The sequence below is a fragment of the Grammomys surdaster genome, unplaced genomic scaffold (genome assembly GCF_004785775.1).
Source record: "Grammomys surdaster isolate TR1022 unplaced genomic scaffold, NIH_TR_1.0 125701, whole genome shotgun sequence".
Taxonomy (NCBI): Eukaryota; Metazoa; Chordata; class Mammalia; order Rodentia; family Muridae; genus Grammomys; species Grammomys surdaster.
Genome location: NW_021620536.1, coordinates 1,845,690 through 1,866,358, shown reverse-complemented (window position 1 = coordinate 1,866,358; position 20,669 = coordinate 1,845,690). Strand labels below are relative to the sequence as shown.

The window sequence follows — 20,669 nt, the reverse complement described above, 5'->3', positions numbered from 1 at the left end:
GATGAGGGATGAGGGATGCTCACTGAGAGCACCTGTGGGAGATGAGGATGCTCACTGCTCAGATCCCAGCTAGGCTCTGCTAATCTAAATCAGATGGGATCCTGGATGCCTGAACCAGGTTTTACCTAAGGAGCTTCCTTAAGACTGTCTGGGAATTCATGGGGCTGTAGGCAGCCTGGGAGTAGACATTGTAGGATTTAACATGAATCTTGGCCAAGTGTTTCCCAGGAGAGAGTTACAGACAGGATTCACATGCCTCTGTGGGTACAGGCAGATTGGGAGGAGTGAGCACAGAACTACTGCCTAGTCCCAGGCCCATCTAGCCTGGGTGGCTCCAGAGGTGACATGTCCCAGAAATGTCTGGGAGTCCCAAACTCTCCCGGAGATATCCCTTCCACTGCCAAATGCTCCATACTGAGTCTGGAAAGCTACTGGAGAGTAGCCTTAGTAATGAAGACTTTCCCCGTTCTCCCGTGTAGCACTACCAGCAAGATGGCTTCCCAGAAACGGAACTTCGAAAATTTATAGCAGAATGCAAAGACCTCCCCAACTCTGGAAAATACAGATTAGAAGATGACCCTCCAGGCTCTTTGTTCTGCTGCTGCAAACAGTAACTGTTGGGTTTCTCTGTGCTTGGGAGGGAAATGCAGTGTGTGGCCGAGACAAGATGGATGATTTGTGATCACGCAACAGTATGTTCAGATACTAGTATTCTGAGTTAGCTCACAGCAATGACTTAGCAGGACCTGTTTATGGTTTTTGAACATATTTCATATCTCTCCTGCTTATATTAGCATTCTAAATGACTGGTTTGATGAGGGATGCTAATGGGTCTTAGTCGCTGTGCTCTTGAGTATGTTCCCTTACCACACGGCATGCCTGTGCTGCACAGGAAATAAGCTTTGGTGTCTCAGCGACTTTGGATGACCCAGCATTCCGCTCTGAGAACTGACATAATTATCACACACCGGACACCATTGTACCCTACTTAAATGAAGACAGAACAATAGAGAGAAGCCTGTCACAGCTGCCGGGATGCTTGACTATGAAGGACAATTGTTATTTGATTCTTCATTTAGAAGCTTTCCCTGCCCTCCAGTGTTAAGGAAGAGAATCTATACACGAATGATGTCAAAGTGCACGCCCAGGCGGCATTTGATTAAACAATGATGGTTTTATTAGCATCCAAGCAGCATGGGGGAAACTGACGATACAGCATGCCTCCCATAGGCCTGAGCAGTCTCTGCAAACCCATTTGGGGTCAGGATTTGTGACTCTATGGTTTGAAGTTCTAGAACCCATGTTCAAAAATTTAAAGTGAATATATATAGCTTGAAAAGGCACAGAATTAGGCTCTGCGTCTTGTAGTTTTTCTAATGGGAAATTATGGGGATTTTTTGTGGTATAATATTTATTTCATGTACTATTTATCCATGTAGACATCAATTGCTGGAGAGATGGTTCAGTGGTTAAGAGCACTGCTTGCTCTTCCACAGGTCGTGAGTTCAATTCCCAGTTACCACATGGTGGCTCACAACCATCTCTAATGGGATATGATGCCCTCTTCTGGAGTCTCTAAAGAGAGCTACAGTGTACTCACATACATAAAATAAATAAATCTTTAAAAAGAAATAATGGCTTTACAAGAGCTCCTTTAAAAAATAAAGAAATTAACACTTTAATGTTAGAGACAATGAAGATATACGGGTACCATGTTTGTTTTGTAGTTTATTAGGATGCAACATGAATTTTAAAACTGTGTTATCTGAGAAATCCTTATTATTATCCTTTTTGCGATGTTTTGAGAGTAACAATTATATTTCATTAGAAACACACCAAGCCAGGTTTGGGCCTAGAGTTGCTTCGTTTTGCATACAGAGAAAGCTAGCTCTAGACTAGCAGGATTGGTGAGCCCTGGGTTTAATTGAGAGAACCTGCCTCAATAAGCTAAGTGAAGACCAACCTTGGAAGACTCTTGACATCAACTGCTGGCTTCCACACACATGTGCACATCCATACACACATGTGCAGATGCCAGATAGATATCTCAGAAACTGAAAAAATGATTGGAGAAGTTAAAAGTTCTATGTAGTCAATTCCAGGATAGCCAGGGACACATAAAGTGACTCTGTCTCAAAACAACAAACAAGCAAACAAACTCGAGGGAGTACAGTGCAGTAAGGGCTGGTCTGTGAGGTATTGGACGTGTATGTTAGAAGAGAGGAAATATGTAAAAGTCATTACCCAAACATCTATCTGGGAAATCAGAGAAGCGAGAGAACATGGAAAACTATGGTAAGAAAAAAAAAATCAGAGTGTCAAACAAGAAAATGTAAATCAATAGAAAGTCAACAAACTCCCAAATAATGTTTTGTTTTGAAGTTGAGTAAAGTTAATAAGCCTCTACCAAAGTAAGGAAAGCAATGCAGACACAGATATTCAGAACTGAAGGAAGGAGCCCGATGGAGTCCACACATTAAAAAGACAATCAAGTGCGCTACAGGTATCTGCTCACAGCTCGACAAGCTACACAAAATGGACCAAGTCTTCTATGTTTTGGGTGGGTTCCCTGAAAGCTCACCTGTTGGAAACTGAATTCGTCAGTGTTACCATGTGGGAGCTGGGTGCCTCATGGGAAGTGTTGGGGTCACAGGAGATGAGACCTCAGGAACAGACTGATTTTCTCATGGAATGGGCTAGTATCATGGGGCTTTGGCTTCCTTCCTTCCTTCCTTCCTTCCTTCCTTCCTTTCTTCCTCTCTCTCTTTCTCTCTTCCTTTCTCTTTCTCTCTCTTTCTCTTCTTCCTTTCTCTCTCTTTTTCTTCTTCTCTCTCTCTTTCTTTTTCTTCTTTTCTCTCTCTCTTTCTTTCTTTCTCTTTCTTTCTTTCTTTCTTTCTTCTTTCTTTCTTCCTTTCTCTCTTTCTTTGTTTCTTTGTTCTTTCTTTCTTCCTTCCTCCCTTTCTTTCTTTATTATTTTTCACATGCTCTGTTCTCCCAATTTCTCTTATGAGTCCCCACCAGAAGCTGAGATGATTCTTTTTGGACATAATAACATCCAAAACATCTGGAGCTAATAAGCTACAGAACTATCTGAAGCAAAACAAACCTTTCTCCTTTATGAGTTACTCACCTTCAGGCATTCTGTTATGGTGACAGGAAATGGATGAAGAACAAGTAGTAGACTGTTGCTATGGCAACACTTGACTACATGGAAATGGCAGTCCAACCCAGTGTGGGCCCAGACTGCAGTTTTGAAGTGAGTGCTGGAAAAAGAACTGGTTCTGTGAAGTGGAATGCAGGGTAATTTTGCAGAGAGCTCAGGAAAACACGTATGCGAGCGAAATGGCTGAGGCCGAAACACTGATGGGGAACACTGGTGGGAAACGAAGGCCGCGATGAGAAGGTCATGTGTAGAAATGAGAATGTCTTCCAGCGACATGGAGTGAAAGTCATCCTATTACATCGCTGCAAGCAAAAGGGCTGCGTGAGCACTTTCTGTGACTGGAATCAGACCCCCGTATGCTGCAGAGCTCCTCAGATGTCCCCAGTCACTCTTAGCCACTGAGGGAATGTAGCAGAAAAGGGATAGCTAACCCTGGAAGTAACAGGTAAGAAGGAAAGACAGCATTGAAACTGAGGAAATTAGTAGCCTGCTCATGGAAGAGTTAAAAAAGCATGGTCAATAGATATCACTAAGTGTATGGCCAAGTCGCCTTTGTGAGGCAGGTCTGACTCATCAGAGCAATGGTGAAAGGCCCTGAAGCTATTTCAGAAATCTTCAAGACTACCTCTTTCATCAAAGTCCAGAATCCTAGAGGAGCAGAGTGGTTCTAGGAGGACTGGCTGGAATATTTTCTGTGGCCTTATCATCCTGGTGACCCAAGGATTCTGCTCCCTGCATCCCACTGTGGCTCTGCTCAGGCACAACCAGCTGAGGTTCCAGTGTATCCAGGTGTGCCTCTGTTCATATATCCAAAGCACCCAATCAATAAGCCAGGGCAGCATGCTGAGTCTCAAGTTGGTTCAGCTGTGCCTGCTACTGCTTGCTACTGCTGCATTTGCCGCCACCACCACCACTGCCACCGCTGCAGTGAAGGGTACAGTAAGCAAATGCTAGCAGTATCCACTCGGCAGGCACAGGCGAGCGGAATGCAGGGGTTATGAAGGTGTGGAGCCCTCCACTTGAACTTCAGAAGGACTATCTGGTTGCTACAGGGAGACCTGCCAGCATAGGAGATGGCAGACCCTGGAACAGGTCAGTGTCTGGGAGCAGGGGTGGGGGTGGGGATCTGCAGTTGTGATTCCTAACATGACAAAGTACTTAGGGCTGTGAAGACACCTCTGCCCCGCTATGTAGCTATGTTGATTGAGCCCCCATCAAACTGTGGGAACATAGCTGCCTGCAGTCTTGAGAGCCTGCCCTCTACCTTGTACTTGGAGTGAAAGATGATTCTCCAGTTTTAAGATGTCATGTCTATTCTGTTGGATGCCATTCATTAGCTCATCCTGTGTTCTACTCTTCTCATTAGGGATGAGACTGTTCGCCCTAAGGCTGTCCTGATTTTACATCTCAGAGGTGATGACGTGTCCTGATTCTACAGCCTCACTTTTGACAGGCATTTGCCTTGATGTCTTGTCTCAGATGACACAAGGGACTTTGAAGCTGATTCTGGACAAGATAAATATATTTCCATAACAAGAAGTACAGGAATGTGGAGGGCAGCGGTGAGAGGCTGGTTTGAGTTTGTCTCCACAAGATCCATGTGCTGGGAGCCTGGGCCTAGTGAGAGGCGTCTGGCCCGTGGTTTGGAGGCTTGTGAGTGGATATATGGTATCCTTATGGGAGGAGTCAATGGTCCTGAAAGTTTGTCCCTTGTTCCTCTTCCTTTGTGCACGTCCTCCCTCTCCCTTCTGTTTTCTCACAGGCTGAAGCAGGATAAAGGGCTCACATGAAGCCAAACAGATGCTGGTAGCATGCTTCTGGACTTTTGGGACCTGAACCAAATGTAGCCCTATCCTTTATAAATTACCCAGTGTCAGGCATCCCTGTTAGAGCAACAGAAGATGAACCATTCATACAAGGGATAAATTCACATAAGGGACCTTAGTTTGACATCTTTCTTTACTTTTCTTTTTTTTCTTTTCTCTTTTTCTTTTCTTCTTCCCTCGCTTCTTATCTTTCTTCTTTCTTTTTCTTTTCTTTCTTTCCTTTTTTTGAGACAGAGTTTAACTATACAGGCCTGGTTGCCTGGAACTTGATATGTAACTAGGGTGGCCTCAAACTCACAGAGCTCTGACTGCTTCTGCCTCTCAAGTGCTGAGTTAAAGGTGCTTGCCAGCACTTCTACATAAGGAACTGAGAGTTTGAGTACAGCAATATTTATTAAATAAATTGAATTAGCAGCGATCCTTTAAAAAAAGAACTATATGCTCTGCAAAAGACACCAACAGGAGAATAAGATGAGTACAAGAAAATACTTGCAAAAAATAAGCTAATGACACGCAAATATACACATAATTCAAAATTCAACAATAAGGAAACAGACTGCCCCTTTAAAGTGGATACAATAACTGGAGAAAATGCCTTACTCAGGACGATATACAGAAGGCAAGCAGATACGGGGCAGATACTCAACATTAGGTGTCACCAGGGAACCACAAATGAAATCAGCTTCCACACACCATTGTAACAGTCAAAACACCGAAAATCCCAAACATTGATGAGGGCATAAAGTGAGACAATCTTGTTTATTACTGAGGAGAATTCAATACGGACTGCAGGTGGTTTCTTATAAAACTCAAATTTGCATATGTTAGTAGTTAGCACCAGTGCTTCTCAGTGTTTATCCGAAGGATTTGGAAACATGCTCACATTAGACGACAAACAAAAACAGTAGTCACACAGATGCTTAAATGAGCCCTCTTCAAAATTTACAACACGTGCAAGCAACCCAGGTGCTCTTAAGGCGAGTGGATCAATAGCTGTGGTATGTCCATTCAGGAAGACACTATTGGTGCTGAAAGGTAGCGAGTTAGCATGTTATGAAGGGACATGGGAAAAGCTTAGCTGGGTATTCCGAAGTGAAAGCAGTCAGTGTGAAAATGCTACATACTGCAGGATTCCAACTGTATGGCATTCTAGAAAAGGACAAGCAGAGACAGAAGAAAAACCTGTAATTCCTAAAGGCTACAGCAGGTGGGGAGTTAGTGGAAGGTACACAGGGTTTATCAAGGGCAAATGTTCAGTCAGTTCTGGCTGCTATAACACAGTCGTAATGATTCAGTACTTTAAACTAAGCAGTAAACAGTTATTTTTCACAGTTCTGGGAGCCAGAAGGTTCTCAAAGTCAAGGTGCTGGCAGTGAAGCTGCCAGGTGTCAGGTGAGAGTGTGCTTTTGGTTTTGCAGTTCAGTGAGTGCAGTTCAGATGGGTGACCCCGATGTGGAGGAGGCAGAGAATGTGCGGGAGTCCTCTGTGCCTTCTGATCAACTTCACTCTGAAGCTATATCTGCTCTAAGAAACAAAATTTATTTTAAAAACTTAAAAAAAACCCCGATATTTCCATAAGCCGGATTCTTGTTTCCCTCTTGCCTGTACCTGTTTCCACATCACACATTGTAACAGAGGCGGTGCCACCCACTAAGCCTAAAGCAAGCAAGTCAGAGCCATCCAATCAAGCCTAAAGCAAGCAAGTCAGAGCCATCCACCAAGCCTAAAGCAAGTCAGAGCCATCCACAAAGCCTGAAGAACTGCCCTTCTCCTAACACAGAGATCACCACCCCAGGGTTAAAGGCTACCTTTGCTGAGCCGGATGACTGCTGAGCTGCAGAAAGCTGACCCAGCCTTACCTCCTACCGTGCACGAAGTTGAAGCACAGCAGAATTTGATATGGTAGATAAAACCAAACTACTGCAGAGCAGACAGAACACCCGTGTCTCTCAAGAGAAAACTTGTTCCAGATATCAGAAATGTACAGGCCATGGAGATCGATATCGGGTTGATTTTCCACCATCAAAGGAAAGACCTAGTCCAAGGAAGACCTAGTTCAGAGATTACAGTGTTTAAAAACAACAAAAGATTAATATATGGAAAGTTCAAAGCTTTCTTACTTAACATCAACAGAAAATCAGAAGGACATGAAGCCACACAAATAAACGGCTCACTTCCCTGTTATTTTATTGTGTTCTGTCTACACAGTGACGTCCCAGTAGAGACAGCTCTGGACCACCTAATATAAAATTGTTGCAGTCTACTATTATCTTGGCTCACGTTTTCCAGATGACTTAAAAGAAACAAACAAACAAACTCCTTTTAACGTAGTAAATTCATGAACCTGTCATAAGAAGGAAACCTCCAAAAGAAATCCATGACTGTGATTGATGAACCTGAAATGTAATATGATACACAGTAGAGGGTTGAATGAAACGTTCTTGTGTGTTGTGAAAGCTAAGACACAAGCTTTGAAGTACAGGCACGCAGAGCAAAAAAAGCCTGTGGTTCAAATGCCCAACATGCAGCGCAAAACAATGTCTAGTGCTACCCAGTGACACATGAGCCTGGATCCTCTCTGTAAACAAGAGGCTCTGGTGAACTAACCTCTGGGAGTTTTAACTGGGCGCTGGGAGATCGTAATTCATGTCTCCCGGTGTACCAGATAGCCCCAACTTTCAGCAGTGTAATTCCAACGGTTTTCTATCTTTCTTTTCTTCACCTCTTCTCTATCCCCAGCTCCTTCCTACATTTAGGTGGTTGTTTTGGGGCCCTGGCTACTTTAAGGGAGTCTCGCATGTGCTACCTGCATAAGTAGTGTCTTCCTGTTGCGGGGTGCCCAGCACTGCCTGGCCTCAGTCAAGCAGCCTGAGAGTCAGTGGGTACCTGTGAGGATCGAGACCCAGGGCCCTCTTTTAGGACGCTTCTCCTCTCTGGTACTCTCTGAGAATTTGCAAGGCTGGAGAGAAGATTGAGTTCTGTTCCCAGCACCCACATTAGAAGAGCTCAAGACTCCCTGCAACTCTTGCTCCAGGGGAATCTAACGCCCCCTCCTGGGCTATGTAGGCACCTGCACTCAGGTATGTATTCTCGCACACAGACACACAGGTATTATACATGTAACTAAAAATAAAATAAAATCCCCCTTTAAAAAAAGAATTTGCTTCCTGGTTATATTTCTTACATTTATTTTTATTAAAATTTGAGACTGTGTGGTGTTGTGCAGGTCAGGCCAGCCTTTACTTACTTTGTGATCCAAGCTCTTCTCCAAATCACTGTGATCCTCCTGCCTCAGCCCTTCCAAGTGCCAGGACTATAGGCGTAGGTATAGTGCACCATACCCAACCTTATTTTTAAATAGATACTTTTATACTTACTCGTGATACAATCTTCATTCTTTATAGCCATTTAGATAATTATATCTTTAAATTTTATTTTAAAATTTTAATTAAAATATAAAAATATAAAAACATTACTTCCCTCTTTTTTTGTTGCTTCTCCAACCCCTCCAGTGTCCCCCTCACTCCCTCTCAAATAGGTGATCTTTTTTTGATTATTATCTCTTTATATGTATCTTGTTGAGTCCACTTTAGTATGGCTTTTGTATATAGGCTCTCAGGGCGACACTTTGCATTGGATATTAGATACTTCTGCACCAACTGCTCAGGGGATGCCTTGGGAGAGGGGACAGAAGGGTTTGATTAACCAGAGTGCCAGAAGTCAGCTGTGAGACCCTGTCTCCTAGAAATGACAGGGACGTCATACCTAGATAAATGTATCTTTTACAGCTTTCTAGGAAATACTGTTTTCTCCACCTGTGAGACTGTTTCTTGATTGTCACAGGTGGGAACCTGTTTAAAGAAACACTTGCTGATGAAGAAAGTTACTGGATACTAGCAATACTAGTATACTATATACTATACTAGTATACTAGTATACTAGTATTGCTAGTATACTAGTATAGCAATACTGAATACTGAACTTCTCTCCCCCCCCCCCGCCGTCTCTCTGTGTGTCCCAAAACTTTATTTTGTGGTGGGAAGAGGGACCCCACACAAGGCATCCCTGATGGCTTGGAGAGACCAGAGGATGACTTGCTGGAGTGGATTCTCTCTGTCCACCCCGTGATTCTGAGGTCAAACTCAGGACTGGCTATAAGCACCTTTTCTTCCTCAACTATCTTGCTGGCCCCATTTAGCCACTTTGAGTGGGAGTAGTGTGGTCACTGTGACTTTTCAGATAGACTTTCCATACCCAGTGAGCATGTCTACCAAGAGAAATTCGGAAAAAACAAAAACAAACAAAACAACAACAACAACAACAAAACTCAAGCGTTTTCACCTAGTAGTTTTTGGAAAGTGACTTTTAAAAGATTTTGAGGGGTGGGGCTGGGGTGGGGGCAGAATATGACTCAACACCAGTAGCACTTGTGAGGTGCAGGCAAGAGGATCGGAAGTTCAAGGCCAGCTTCAGCTTCATAGCAAGTTGGAGGCCAGTCTCAGTTATTTGAGGTTGTCTCAAAAAACAAAAAACAACAACAACAACAACAACAAAACCCCAAAAACGTTATAGAAAGGGTCGATAAAGCTCTGTCCAACTCTTTCTACATAATCCTCTACAAACTGTCCTTTGCCCTAGCTAAACCTGGGGACCTTTTGAACACTTACTAATGTACATAGCCTGGAAATTTAGGGGTTTGGTCAGCGCCACTGCAAGATGAAGACAGGAGCCTCTGGCCCGGCTCTGTCCAAAACGCCCTGCTAACTTCAGGTAGGGTACTGTAGCCAGCCAGCGTCATGGCGACCCACTGTCGTGAAGCTCCTACGTTCAGGCAACAAGGGGGAAGGGCCTAGAGGCCGCTGGAGTGGGCTGCTCTGGGCTATTCAGGAGTCAAGCAGACTGACTGCAGAAAGCTGACTCAGGTGCCTGGGCCTGGGGCCTTGCTTTCCACGTGCTTGCCCTGTTATCCTAACTACGTGCCAGGGAGTTATCAGAATACAGACTCATTAATGAAGAAACTTATCCCCACGAACTTGCCTAGAGGGATGGGCTGCAATTTTTGCATCGGTAGATCTCAGTACCAGCACTTGACTTGTCCAAAAGCCCGGCATTGGTAGCACGTGCTTCTTGTAATCCTAGTACTCAGGAGGCTGAGGTAGGAGGATTGCTCTGAGTTCCATGCCAGTGTGGGCCACATATTGAGCTCAAAAGAAATGCAATGAAGTTTGAAGGAGTCAAACAGAGAGGTGGGGGGGGGGGGAAGGGGTGGGGGGGGGGGGGGGGGGGGGGGTGGACGACGGGCGGTCTCATAGTAGGCTCTCCCAGCGACTTCCCTTTATAAGGGCGTCCACTCCACCTGCCTCTCGCACACACCCGCAGGCGGAGCCTGGTGTCGGACCGTGGGGACTGGGGGAATCTAGGGTCGCGCCATGGCCAGAGGCGAGGAGACGCTGGACCTGCCTGCTTGGAACCGAGCCCCGGATCCGGCTTGGGGTCCCTCCCACAGGTGGGTACTCCCCCAGGGCATCACGCCTGGTCGCCTTCTGGATTCCAGCGTCACCTCCTTCCGGAATATCTCTCGCCGAGGTGTCCCTGCGCCCACACCTGGCCCCCATTCTGCCTCGCGCCCGGGCTCGCGGCCACGTAGAAAAAGTCCTTCGTGACAGCGCCCTGGGTTGCCCAGCGCTGAAGGAAGTCCACGGCCGCGGGTGGGGACGCGGGGGCGTGGCAGGAGGACAGCGCCACGCGTAGCGACCAGGACGCACCCAGTCGCCTTTTCCCAAAGTCCCAGGACTGAGATCAGAGCGCTAGCTGGAAGGGTAAGAGACTTTGGTCCCCTAAGGCTTCCATTTGGTTTCGCAAGGCGGGAAATGAGTGAGAAATGGATCCACTTTCTAGTTCCTCCAGTCTCCGGAGCCCTGGAAAGTGCTGAAGGAGGGCTGGCCCTACAACTGACGGTTTTTCCAGGCAAGAGATTAGGAGAAACAGAGAGATCAGATGTTTTCATGAGTTTTGTTTGTTTGTTTGTTTGTTTTTCTTTCCTGGAGATAGGACTCTGAAAAGATCATGGTTGACTCTAACGGAGAGTTCTAGTTCTTGCTACCTCGGGCAGACTAAAGCTAACTGCTTGCACTTAGTTAAAAATAAGGCTGATATTTTTTTCCCCTTTCCGGAACAAACCAACCTTTTCTTGGGTGGGAGGGTTGCGGTGTGGTCAACCCTGGTTTCCCCAGCTCTATGAAAAGGCGTTCAGTTAAGCCAGGTGGCTTTGCCAAGTGGCCTCTCCTGTGTTTGAATGTCTGCAGCAGCAGCAGCAGCGCAATTGAGCCGGGGAGGACAAAGTGGCCTTTGGCTCCTGCTTGCTGCTCTTAAAACAAATATTGGTGGGCTGTTAAAGTTTTCTAAGGTAGCAGGGAGTGGCCTCTGCCTTCTCAGCAGGGTGATCTCAGGGCCAGCAAGGAAAATAGAATCAGGGAAATTAGTCTATGATGGTTACCGGAGTGGATGATCTGTAGGGTAGCATAGATTTCTCAGACCGTCAAAAGTCCAGCTTTGAACTATAAAATCATGTCGGTGGGGCTGGAGAAAGCTCAAGGAACGCTGTTGGAGCCAGGTGAAGATACTTGGTGCCTGTAATCCTAATGCAGAACAGGCAGGAGACAGGAGGACCCCCAACGTTCATTGGCCAGCCAGTCAGCCCTAATTTCAGAGCTCCAGGCCAGTGAGAAACCCTGTGTTTCTCAAAGGAGATCTGTGTTGTTCCCGAGGATGACTCCCAAGTCATCTTCACATGCATAGCACGTGTGCACACGTATGCACATACAGGAAACACACACATCCATAAAAAGAAAACATTGGAGCAACTTTGAGAACTGTGACCAGTTGTGAATGACCCACCAACATGCCCAATGTCATCTCTGAAAGTAGAGAAGATTATTTTTAATAGGCCACGTGGCACCTTCTGTTTTATCCCTGAATGTACGGTCCTCAAAAAGGAGCAGATACCTCTGGGTTATGTGCTCACTCTCTTCTGGCTTGGAGAATGGCTGTATTCATGTTAGCTGTGATACATGACCTTCGGTTTTATTTTTATTTGATTTTTGTTTTTCATTTGGGGCTTAAATGGTTTTCTTTTTATGAAGTTTGGGTCATCCAAAGTGTGCGTTGCTAAAGGACACAGAGTTGCACATGCATGGAAACAGCTTCCGAAGGCTTGTAGATGTGGCATATACCATAGGCAGGTGCCTGGCTGTCCAGTACTGCTGGGAAGAGAGGATGGAAGAGAGGTGCTGCAGAGGTGGAGGAACTGCCCATGGATGCAGATTCTCTGTTTTATGTACAGGGGACCAAGCAGGCAGCTCTCTGTGCTGGGAGTGGGCACAAAGTTTGCACTGCTCACGATGTTCATAATGCTCCCAACAGCACACATCTGGGCAGGTTTGATGGGTTTTCCGTGTAGAGTCTGAATTCTGCTAGGACTTTTGCTTATCTTCCTCTGTAAATTCTAGGAGATAGTCAGTGCTTGACAACCCCTCCCCCCCTTTCTCATTCAGCAAACCTTACCTAAGCCAGGTTCTCCTGCCAGGATCAGTCTAAAAACAGGCATCCTTTATGTGACCTCCTATATGGAGAATTTCACATTCTCTTTTCTTAGGGAGGATGAGTTTTATTTTAAAAATAATGTAACAACGCTGAGGTCTGCCAACAAAGCCAGAGGATGTGGGACACATTTTGAACAAAACTGAAAGTCAGAGATGACTAGATTTAGAGCTAACCCCTCTGCTCAGTGGCTCCCCTGCCAGTGACATGAAACCCAAAGTAAGGCTGTGTTTGAAACCTAGTGGAAAAGAAAATCACCACCAACAACCAGGTGGCTTCTTGTGGTTACGGTTTGTGAGTAAAAACAGTCGCCAAAGAAAACCAATTTGGCCCCAAGAACTAAAGTGAGCTGTTCTCTTCAGCTGGGGCTTGTCGGCGAAGGTCTGAATATCACTTCTGAAGTGTGAAATGATTCTTCAGAGCACCTTGTGTCCCATATGGAGAAAAGCAACCTTAAAAGCTTTTTTAAAAAATTATTATTTATTTTTATTTGTGTCTAGGTGTGTGTGTGTGTGTGTGTGTGTGTGTGTGTGTAAGTGCCCATAAAGGCCAGAAGGAGGCTTCTTACCCTTGGGACTGGAGTAACATGGTTGTGAGCTGTCTGAAGGGAATGCCAGAACCCATCCTCAGGGCCTGTGGGATAGCAGCATGCACTTCTAACCTCAGAGCCGCTGCTGCAGCCCCAGACACTAACAAAAGCAGAACACAGCACTCTGTTTGGCATGGAGCACTCTGTTTGGCATGGAGCACTCTGTTCAGCACGGAGCACTTTATTTTTCATGGAGCACTCTGACATGGAGCACTCTGTTTGGCATGGAGCACTCTGTTCATTAAGGAGAATGTGTAGATGTGTGCTCATTTGCTTCTGCAGCCATTTTCATGTCCCCTCTTTGGGGGGTCTTTTTCGACCCTTCTGCTGAAGAACCTCTGTTCTGTTTGGAGCCTCACACCTGCTCTTTCTGCCTCATACCTGCTTTCTACAAAGCAGGGGGAGAGCCTGCTTTGTAGGCACAGGGGCCCAATTCCTTTCGTCTCAGATGGCTGGCTCTTTCAAAAGTTGTCTTTATTTTTTTCTGTCTTTGAAATACATCTTCATGATTTCAGGTAAAATTTTCTGCCAGGTAGTAACTTATAAGGCCAAAAATTCTGGAACATTGTCGTTGACGTCTTAATTCTTGAAGGCCTGTGGTTTAAATGATGGGCATTTAAAAGGGGATTACACGAGACTCAGGAGCACAGCGTTGTGACGGCTTGTTGCCCATTAAGGTTAACTAGGCATCTTCACACTTAGTTGTAACTAATTTTGCAAGAGAGCTGTCAGCTGGACACTGGAATCAGCTATGCGTTGAAAACTGAGGAAAGAGAAGGACAGTCAGGGTACGCCATCATTGCAGCCGACACCCTAGGCTGCTCAGCTCTCAGAGCCTGTGGCTGACAAGAGGCAGCGCTCTCTTCCTGTGGGCCCCCGGGAGCCAGTGCGGCTTGTTGAGAGTAAGCACTTTGAACACGTGTGGCTCGACTTCTGATTCCCGATAATCTTAGGCAATGGGGAGGGCAGGGATGCCTTCATAGGAAGTCAGTGACACAGCTGTCTTCAGGGAAATTCCTGAAAATTCTCATCTTTTGTGAGAGCACTAACAGTACTGAGAAGCCCTTCAGTCTTCCTCCAGGGCTCTTTCTGGGATCAGAGTGACCACGTGGTTTGTCTTTTTCAGAAATATATTGAGAAAGGAACCAGAGTTTACTTTTTAGTTTTGTTTTTAATAACCTCCTTGGCTTGAACCACAGTTAACTTCTCTAAGAAGACTAGGAATCCATGTAATTCACAAGGAAATTAGAACATCTTAAGAAACAGAGTGCAATTGGCTGGGGGTTCTCAGGAGGGAGCCAAAGTCTTCATCTGCTGGACCGACCATCTGAACCTCGTCCTGAGGCCCACATGGCCACTGTTGTGGGTACCCTGATTTGTCCTTTTAGACTTACCTTCACCGACTCTGTCCTTACTCAGTACATATGAAATCCAGGCAAGGCAGTACCTAGTTCCCTGATATATATATATATATATATATATATATATATCAATCAGATGCCTTTATTTAAACTAGTGACAGTAACTAAATAATTCTCATGTTAATCACCAACACTGAAGAAAATAGAGAAAACATGAAGAAAATTAAAATCACCTGGGAAACACGACACAGACGTTGCCTGGGTATGCACTGCTTTTTCAGATTTTGTTTCCTAGCTCTAGAGGTTTTAAAAAAATGTTGAAATACGAACATAAAGACTTACTTAAAAAAAGAATATTATACTATATTTGTCTTATAATTTTAAAATCGTAACAATGTAACGGGCATTTTCAGGTCTATACACACTCACGAGTCTGATTGCAATGAATACTTTTTATAATCTTCTTAATAGCTATTTTAAAATTTGCAGAAAAAGCCATAAAACCTTGGTTCCTTGATCATACAAATACTCATAGATCATGGATAGAATGATTTTTAATACATTTCTTCCATTAGAGTGTCCCCTGTCTTTGATAAATAAGGGTTAGGTTGGATTTCTGACAACCTGATTACTACAGGATTTAAGGGAGCAAATACCCGTCTGCTTTTCAGACCCTTTGCCTGTCGCTTTATCGAACTGTTTTTTTTTTCTCATATTTTTTGCCTGTGAGCCTAGCTTCTATAATGGCTGAGCCATCTCTCCCATCTGGGCTGTCCTTTTCTTATTAATAGTTTGGGCTATTAGTAACCCAGTACCTGTTAGTTGCTAACATCAGTAAATTTTGGGATTCTTCGATATCATGCAGACCTTCTCTGAGTTTGTCTTTTGACTCGTGTGTGTGTGTGTGTGTGTGTGTGTGCACCTTTGCATATAAGTGGATGCACATGGATGTGTAACCCTGCTGTGGACATCTGGCTAAGCACAACCTTATTGCTTCACTCAGTTCATTCTAACATTTTTGACTTTCCGTTGTTTTGTTATTAATATTACTGTTGCTGTGATTTGGTTTTCAAGGACACGGACTAAGGAAACGTTTATATAGCCAGAGTAGTTGCCTCATGCATTGAGTCATTTCATTTCTTCCCAGTAATAGTCATTGAATACCTACTGTGTGTCAGGTAGTCTGATGTGTGTTGGCAGATACAGTGGAGCAGGGCTTGAGGAGGCTCTTATGGGAAAACTAGTTGTGACATTGAGCCAGAGGAAGATAAAGGTATAGAAACAGAAATAGATCTAGAAAGACCACATGCAGTAATGTGGGCACAAGTAACAAAGCCTCTCTAGCTGTAATCTTGGCCATTTGGGAGGCTGAGACAGGAAGAGAGATAGTTCAAGTTTGGCCTGGTAACAGGGTGAGTTTAAGGCTAGGGTGGGCAACTTAGTGAGACCCTATATCGAAATAAAAAGTAAAAAGAGGGTTTTAATTACAGCCTAGTGGGAGAACTCTTGCTTACTGTGTTTAAGGTTCAAGGTCCAGTCCCTAGTCCTGCAAGAAAAACAAAAAACAAAAAACAAAACAAAAAAAAACAAAGGCCAGTCTAAAAAGATGACGTGTGAACTGAGAAAGGGCAAGAAGAACCCAGACATGCACATAGCTCGGAAATGTCAAGTGTAAACCCTCAGGGTCAGGGGAATGTTCCAGAGTGGGAGCGACTCTTGGGTGCAGTGAGGAAGCGGAGTGGAGCGTGGGGAGAAGTGGGCTGGAGTCTTGTGAGTAAGGCCAGGAAGTGGTAGGAGGGTCTGCACTAGTTCTAAGAAGAGGAGAAAGTCCCGGAGGGGTTTGCAGCTGGGAAGTAAACAAAACGGGTTGTCATCACTTTAAAGGTGACTGAGTCAGTCTGAAGCGTGCTCCTGTAGCTGATTTGTGGGGTCCTGGGAAGCCAGCCTTCTCATCAGGTGAGAGAGAAGCGCTTGGAGCAGGGAGGGGGCGGTAGGAGTGGAGTGGAGCGGAGAGCTGACCAGAGGAAGACTACAGAGAGCATGATGCTTCTCAGTGGTATCATCTTTAACTGACACCCTGGCGCCTACTTCATACCTCATGCCACTTAGGCCACGTCCAGGGCTTACGGCCCCAGTGGCTCTTCTGCGGAGCTGGCAAGGAACCACAGAATTGCCAGGATGAGTGTCACAAGTTGCAGAAGGATAGATTCAGAGTTCTCCTAGACACGTGGGTGGAATTTCCAGAAAGGAGTAGGTAAGGAAATGAGAAGAGACAGAGAGAGAGAGACAGAGAGAGAGAGGAAGAGAGAGAGAGGAAGAGAGAGAGAGGAAGAGAGAGAGAGAGAGAGAGAGAGAGAGAGAGAGAGAGAGAGAGAGGGAGAGAGGGAGAGAGGGAGAGAGGGAGGGAGGGAGGGAGAGAGAGAGAGAGAGAGAGAGAGAGAGAAGGGAGAGGTGGAGGGGATGGAGGAAGAGTGATGTGGGGGGAGGGGAAGAGGAGAGAGAGGTGGAGGAGGGAAGAAGGGAGAGGAGAGGTGGCGGAGGTGGGCGGGAAACCCCACTAAGTGCCTAGTGTTGAAGGCACAGGACTAGAGAAGCTCTCTAGAGTGAAGGACAGGTGACGGAAGAACTACTGGACTATGCCCTGCCCTTTACAAGTCAGGTAGAAGAGGAACAGCAAGGAGACTGAGGTAGCCTGGTGATGTGGGAAAGAAGCCAAAAAAAAAAAAAAAAGAAAGAAAGAAAGAAAAAAGAAATGCTCCAGAAGTTGGGGGAAGGCCTGTGCCACAAGGCGGGCAGTTAGCTGTGTCAAATGCTGCTTAGCCACCAACCCCGGGGTGCTGGGAGATCGTCAGGGTGTTTACTCTGAGTTTTATGGAGCCAGAGAGTGGGAACCAGTTGTGTGGGTTCTACTTTACTGTGGAGAAGCAGCTTCAGGAAAGGAGGGTTTGTTTTGGCTCTTGGTTGTAGGTTACCGTGCATCACGGTGGGGAAGTCACATCACAGCGGGAATGTGAGACAGCCGGCCACGTGGCACAGTGAGGAAACAGATGAACGCTGGTGTTCACCTCACTCCAGTTCGTTCAGCCTGTGCCCTCAGCCCAGGAACAGTGGCACCCACGTTTAGAGCGGGTTTCCCCACCTCTGCGAACTCCTCACAGGCACGCTGAGGATTCTCTCCTGGGTTATTCTAGATCACGTGACCTGTGGTCTCCTTTCTTCTCATTTTGATCACACAAGAGCATGGAAGTCTCCTGAATTTATGCATTTAGGCATTTTGTACAGATTTCATATATTGTCCAATGAAGACGTATGAGAACATTTGCCCTCTGTTAGTATTCTGTCTAAACTCCACCTCCACAGTTACCTGGCAACAGCCAGGTATGCTCCTCCCCACAGTTACCTGGCAACAGCCAGGTAGGCCTGCCCACTATAAAAGGGGCTGCCTGCCCCCTCCTCACTCTCTTGCTCTGTTGATCCCTTGCTTGCAGGTTCTCTGTTCCCTCCCCCCTTCCCCTTCCCTTCCCCCTCTCTCCACGTGGTCATGGCCGGCCTCCTCTTCTGTCCCACCCCCCATCTTCTCCTGCCTCTCTCTCACTCTCCACCCTGAATAAACCCCCTCCCGTGGAACCGGCTGGTCTGCTGTGGTCTGTTCTAAGCTGTGCGCAGAAATCTTTCACCCTCCATCCCTGATCATTCTATAGGCCATCAGTCCTTAAGAAATACTGAGTATCAAGACAAAACAAAACAGACGAGTCCCAGTAAAAATCAGATTTTCATATTGGCGCCCGTACTAGGCTCAGACTACCTAACTTGCCTCCTTGGTATCCTGAGGCGATAACTACAGGCCGCTTCTCAAGCAGGCCAGTCATACAATTATCCTGTCCCTTCTGTCAGGCAGAGTTGTACCTGGTATATGGTTGCTTCAGAAGCAAAGGCCAAGAACCTTTGTCTTGTTCCTGTGGTGAAACTTCAGGTCATGATCTCAATATAGGTAAACATCATTGGTAATCGTGTTTTCAAAACTTCAGGCTTCCACATACTTGGTTTGATAAACCTAGAATTGACTTTAGTCATACGATGGCCCTCAGCCCAACCATCACGTGGTCTCAATTGCTTGTGGAAGGGTAGACATTTTTATTAGCCAGAACAGCTGTGGCCTTCTTCCTTCTTCTTCCCACGTCTGGGCCAGCCTCAGGCTTCTACACCCACATTCTCTAGCACTTAGTTTTTAACCCGAGTTTCTATTCTACTCCATATCTAGTTTTGATGCGTATGGATACTGTCTTCCCCCCACCTTTGGTGACTTGGTCTTCAACAGTGTTATTTAGTAAGCTTATAAGGTCTCAGGGGATAGGAAGATGACTCAGTAAGTGCTTGTTATACAGGCATCAGCACCGTCTTTAGAATCTATGTAAAACAAACAAACAAACAACAACAACAACAACAAAAACCAGAAGACTAAAGCCAGGGGTGTGGTGGCTCCCGCCTGTGATCCTAGTGCTGAGGAGGCAAGAGGAAGATCCTTAGGACTCTCTGGCCAGCTAGTCTAGTCTAATCTGTGAGCTCTAGATTTGGAGAGAGAGTTATTTCATCATCGTCGTCATCGTTGTCATTGTCACATCGGTGTCATTGTGTGGGAGACACCTGATGTCAACCTCTGGCTTCCCTGTGTACATGGATATGTGTGCACTCACATGAATATATAAGCATGTGTGTACACGCAGTGCGAATCATGCATTTCCTTTGACTGTGTTGGACTAATACTTTGTAAACACTGTGATCGTTCTGATCTGTTTCTCGAAGTATCAGTGCATGGCTGCTACTACAGCTGATGAGACGTTGTCCGTAGATCTGCACGGATTCCTGCTTCGTGTCAGAGCTGTTCTCCCCTCCCCTGACGTGAGGAGTTTGTCTTTCTCTGAACCTGTTGCTGACGTGGTGGGATTTCTCCTGAGTTCTCACCGAGTTTGTGCTTGTGAAGTAGTGAATGCAGTTTTCGGGCCCTCTTGTTCCTGTCCCTCAGCTGGCGTTCCCATCAGAGGGTGCTTCGCCATCAGAGGGTGCTGCGAACGTACCCATGTGTCAAATGAATGAATGACTTTGTCCTCAGGTGCTGCCTGCTTTCTCTTTCCTGGCTAGAACTCTCTGTCCTAAGGATCTTTAGTTTATCTGTCTCTTTGCTTTGCATTCCTTTATTGTTGCTATAGCAACACGCTGTGTACTGATGTCTTTACAATACCTTCACCTACCAGGCAGCCAAGCAAAACTACAAACTGGGAAGAGAAGAGGGAAGACAAACATCCAGGAAAATTTCAATAATTTACAAGGTTAAACTTTTCCTTTGAGATACTAGAATTTTTCTCTGTAACAATCCTTTTATTTGGGGGGGGAGGGGGTTCGAGACAGGGTTTCTCTGTGTAGCCCTGGCTGTCCTGGAACTCACTCTGTAGACCAGGCTAGCCTCGAACTCAGAAATCCACTTGCCTCTGCCTCCCAAGTGCTGGGATTAAAGGCGTGTGCCACCACTGTCAGACGAGTTACTAGAATTTTTGAACCCAATATCATTTACCCTTCTCTAAACTTTCTTTAGATATTTAAAATCTGAGTGAAGTGTATTTTAAGAAGCTATCGTATCTTGGTCATTTATTATGTCAACTAACGCTTTCTTCTGTGTTTTCATCATCCAGTCAACTGGTCTCACCCCACTGGTGCTTTCCTGTATTCTGCAGATTGCATGGCTTTGGGGAGGGGAAGCTTTTTTGGAGAGTTAAACATGTTCTTCTTCCCAGTAATCCTTCACAGTATTAGAAACATCATTAAGCAACCAGTCTGGAAAGTCACTGTAGTTCAGAAAAATTTTGGTGAGTTTCACTTTCAGACTTTCCTACTTTTTTATTATCTTGGTTCTTCAAAAACCTTGTTGCTTTTGCTCTTTTTTTTTTTCCTGGCTTTGCCTGAGGCTTCTGTGTTTCTGTGTGTATGTGTGCGTGTGTGTACTTCTATATTTTTATATTTGTGTGTATAAATATGTGTGACAGTTCATGTGTGAGGGGGAGAGAGGGAGAGACAGAGAGAGAGAGACAGAGAGAGAGAGAGAGAGAGAGAGAGAGAGAGAGAGAGAGAGAGAGAGA

At 45.5% G+C, this 20,669-nt stretch overlaps 2 protein-coding genes across 6 annotated transcripts in view; both read left to right on the top strand.

Annotated features, from left to right (window-relative positions):
* Mcoln3 (mucolipin 3) overlaps window positions 1-1,384 on the top strand; it is a 26,496-nt gene extending 25,112 nt beyond the window's left edge. The window contains exon 13 of the mRNA XM_028788108.1: window positions 480-1,384. Coding sequence (XP_028643941.1) covers window positions 480-614 — 135 coding nt within the window. The 3' untranslated portion in view covers window positions 615-1,384. The remainder of the gene's footprint in view (window positions 1-479) is intronic.
* An 8,986-nt stretch (window positions 1,385-10,370) lies between these two features.
* Mcoln2 (mucolipin 2) overlaps window positions 10,371-20,669 on the top strand; it is a 46,753-nt gene continuing 36,454 nt past the window's right edge. For 2 of the 5 annotated variants that reach the window (XM_028788103.1, XM_028788099.1), the window contains exon 1: window positions 10,382-10,495. In XM_028788103.1, coding sequence (XP_028643936.1) covers window positions 10,419-10,495 — 77 coding nt within the window. In that variant the 5' untranslated portion in view covers window positions 10,382-10,418. Of the gene's footprint in view, window positions 10,496-10,713; window positions 10,809-16,424; window positions 16,495-20,669 lie in introns of those variants that run through there. The other 3 variants (XM_028788100.1, XM_028788101.1, XM_028788102.1) reach the window with 3 other exon arrangements.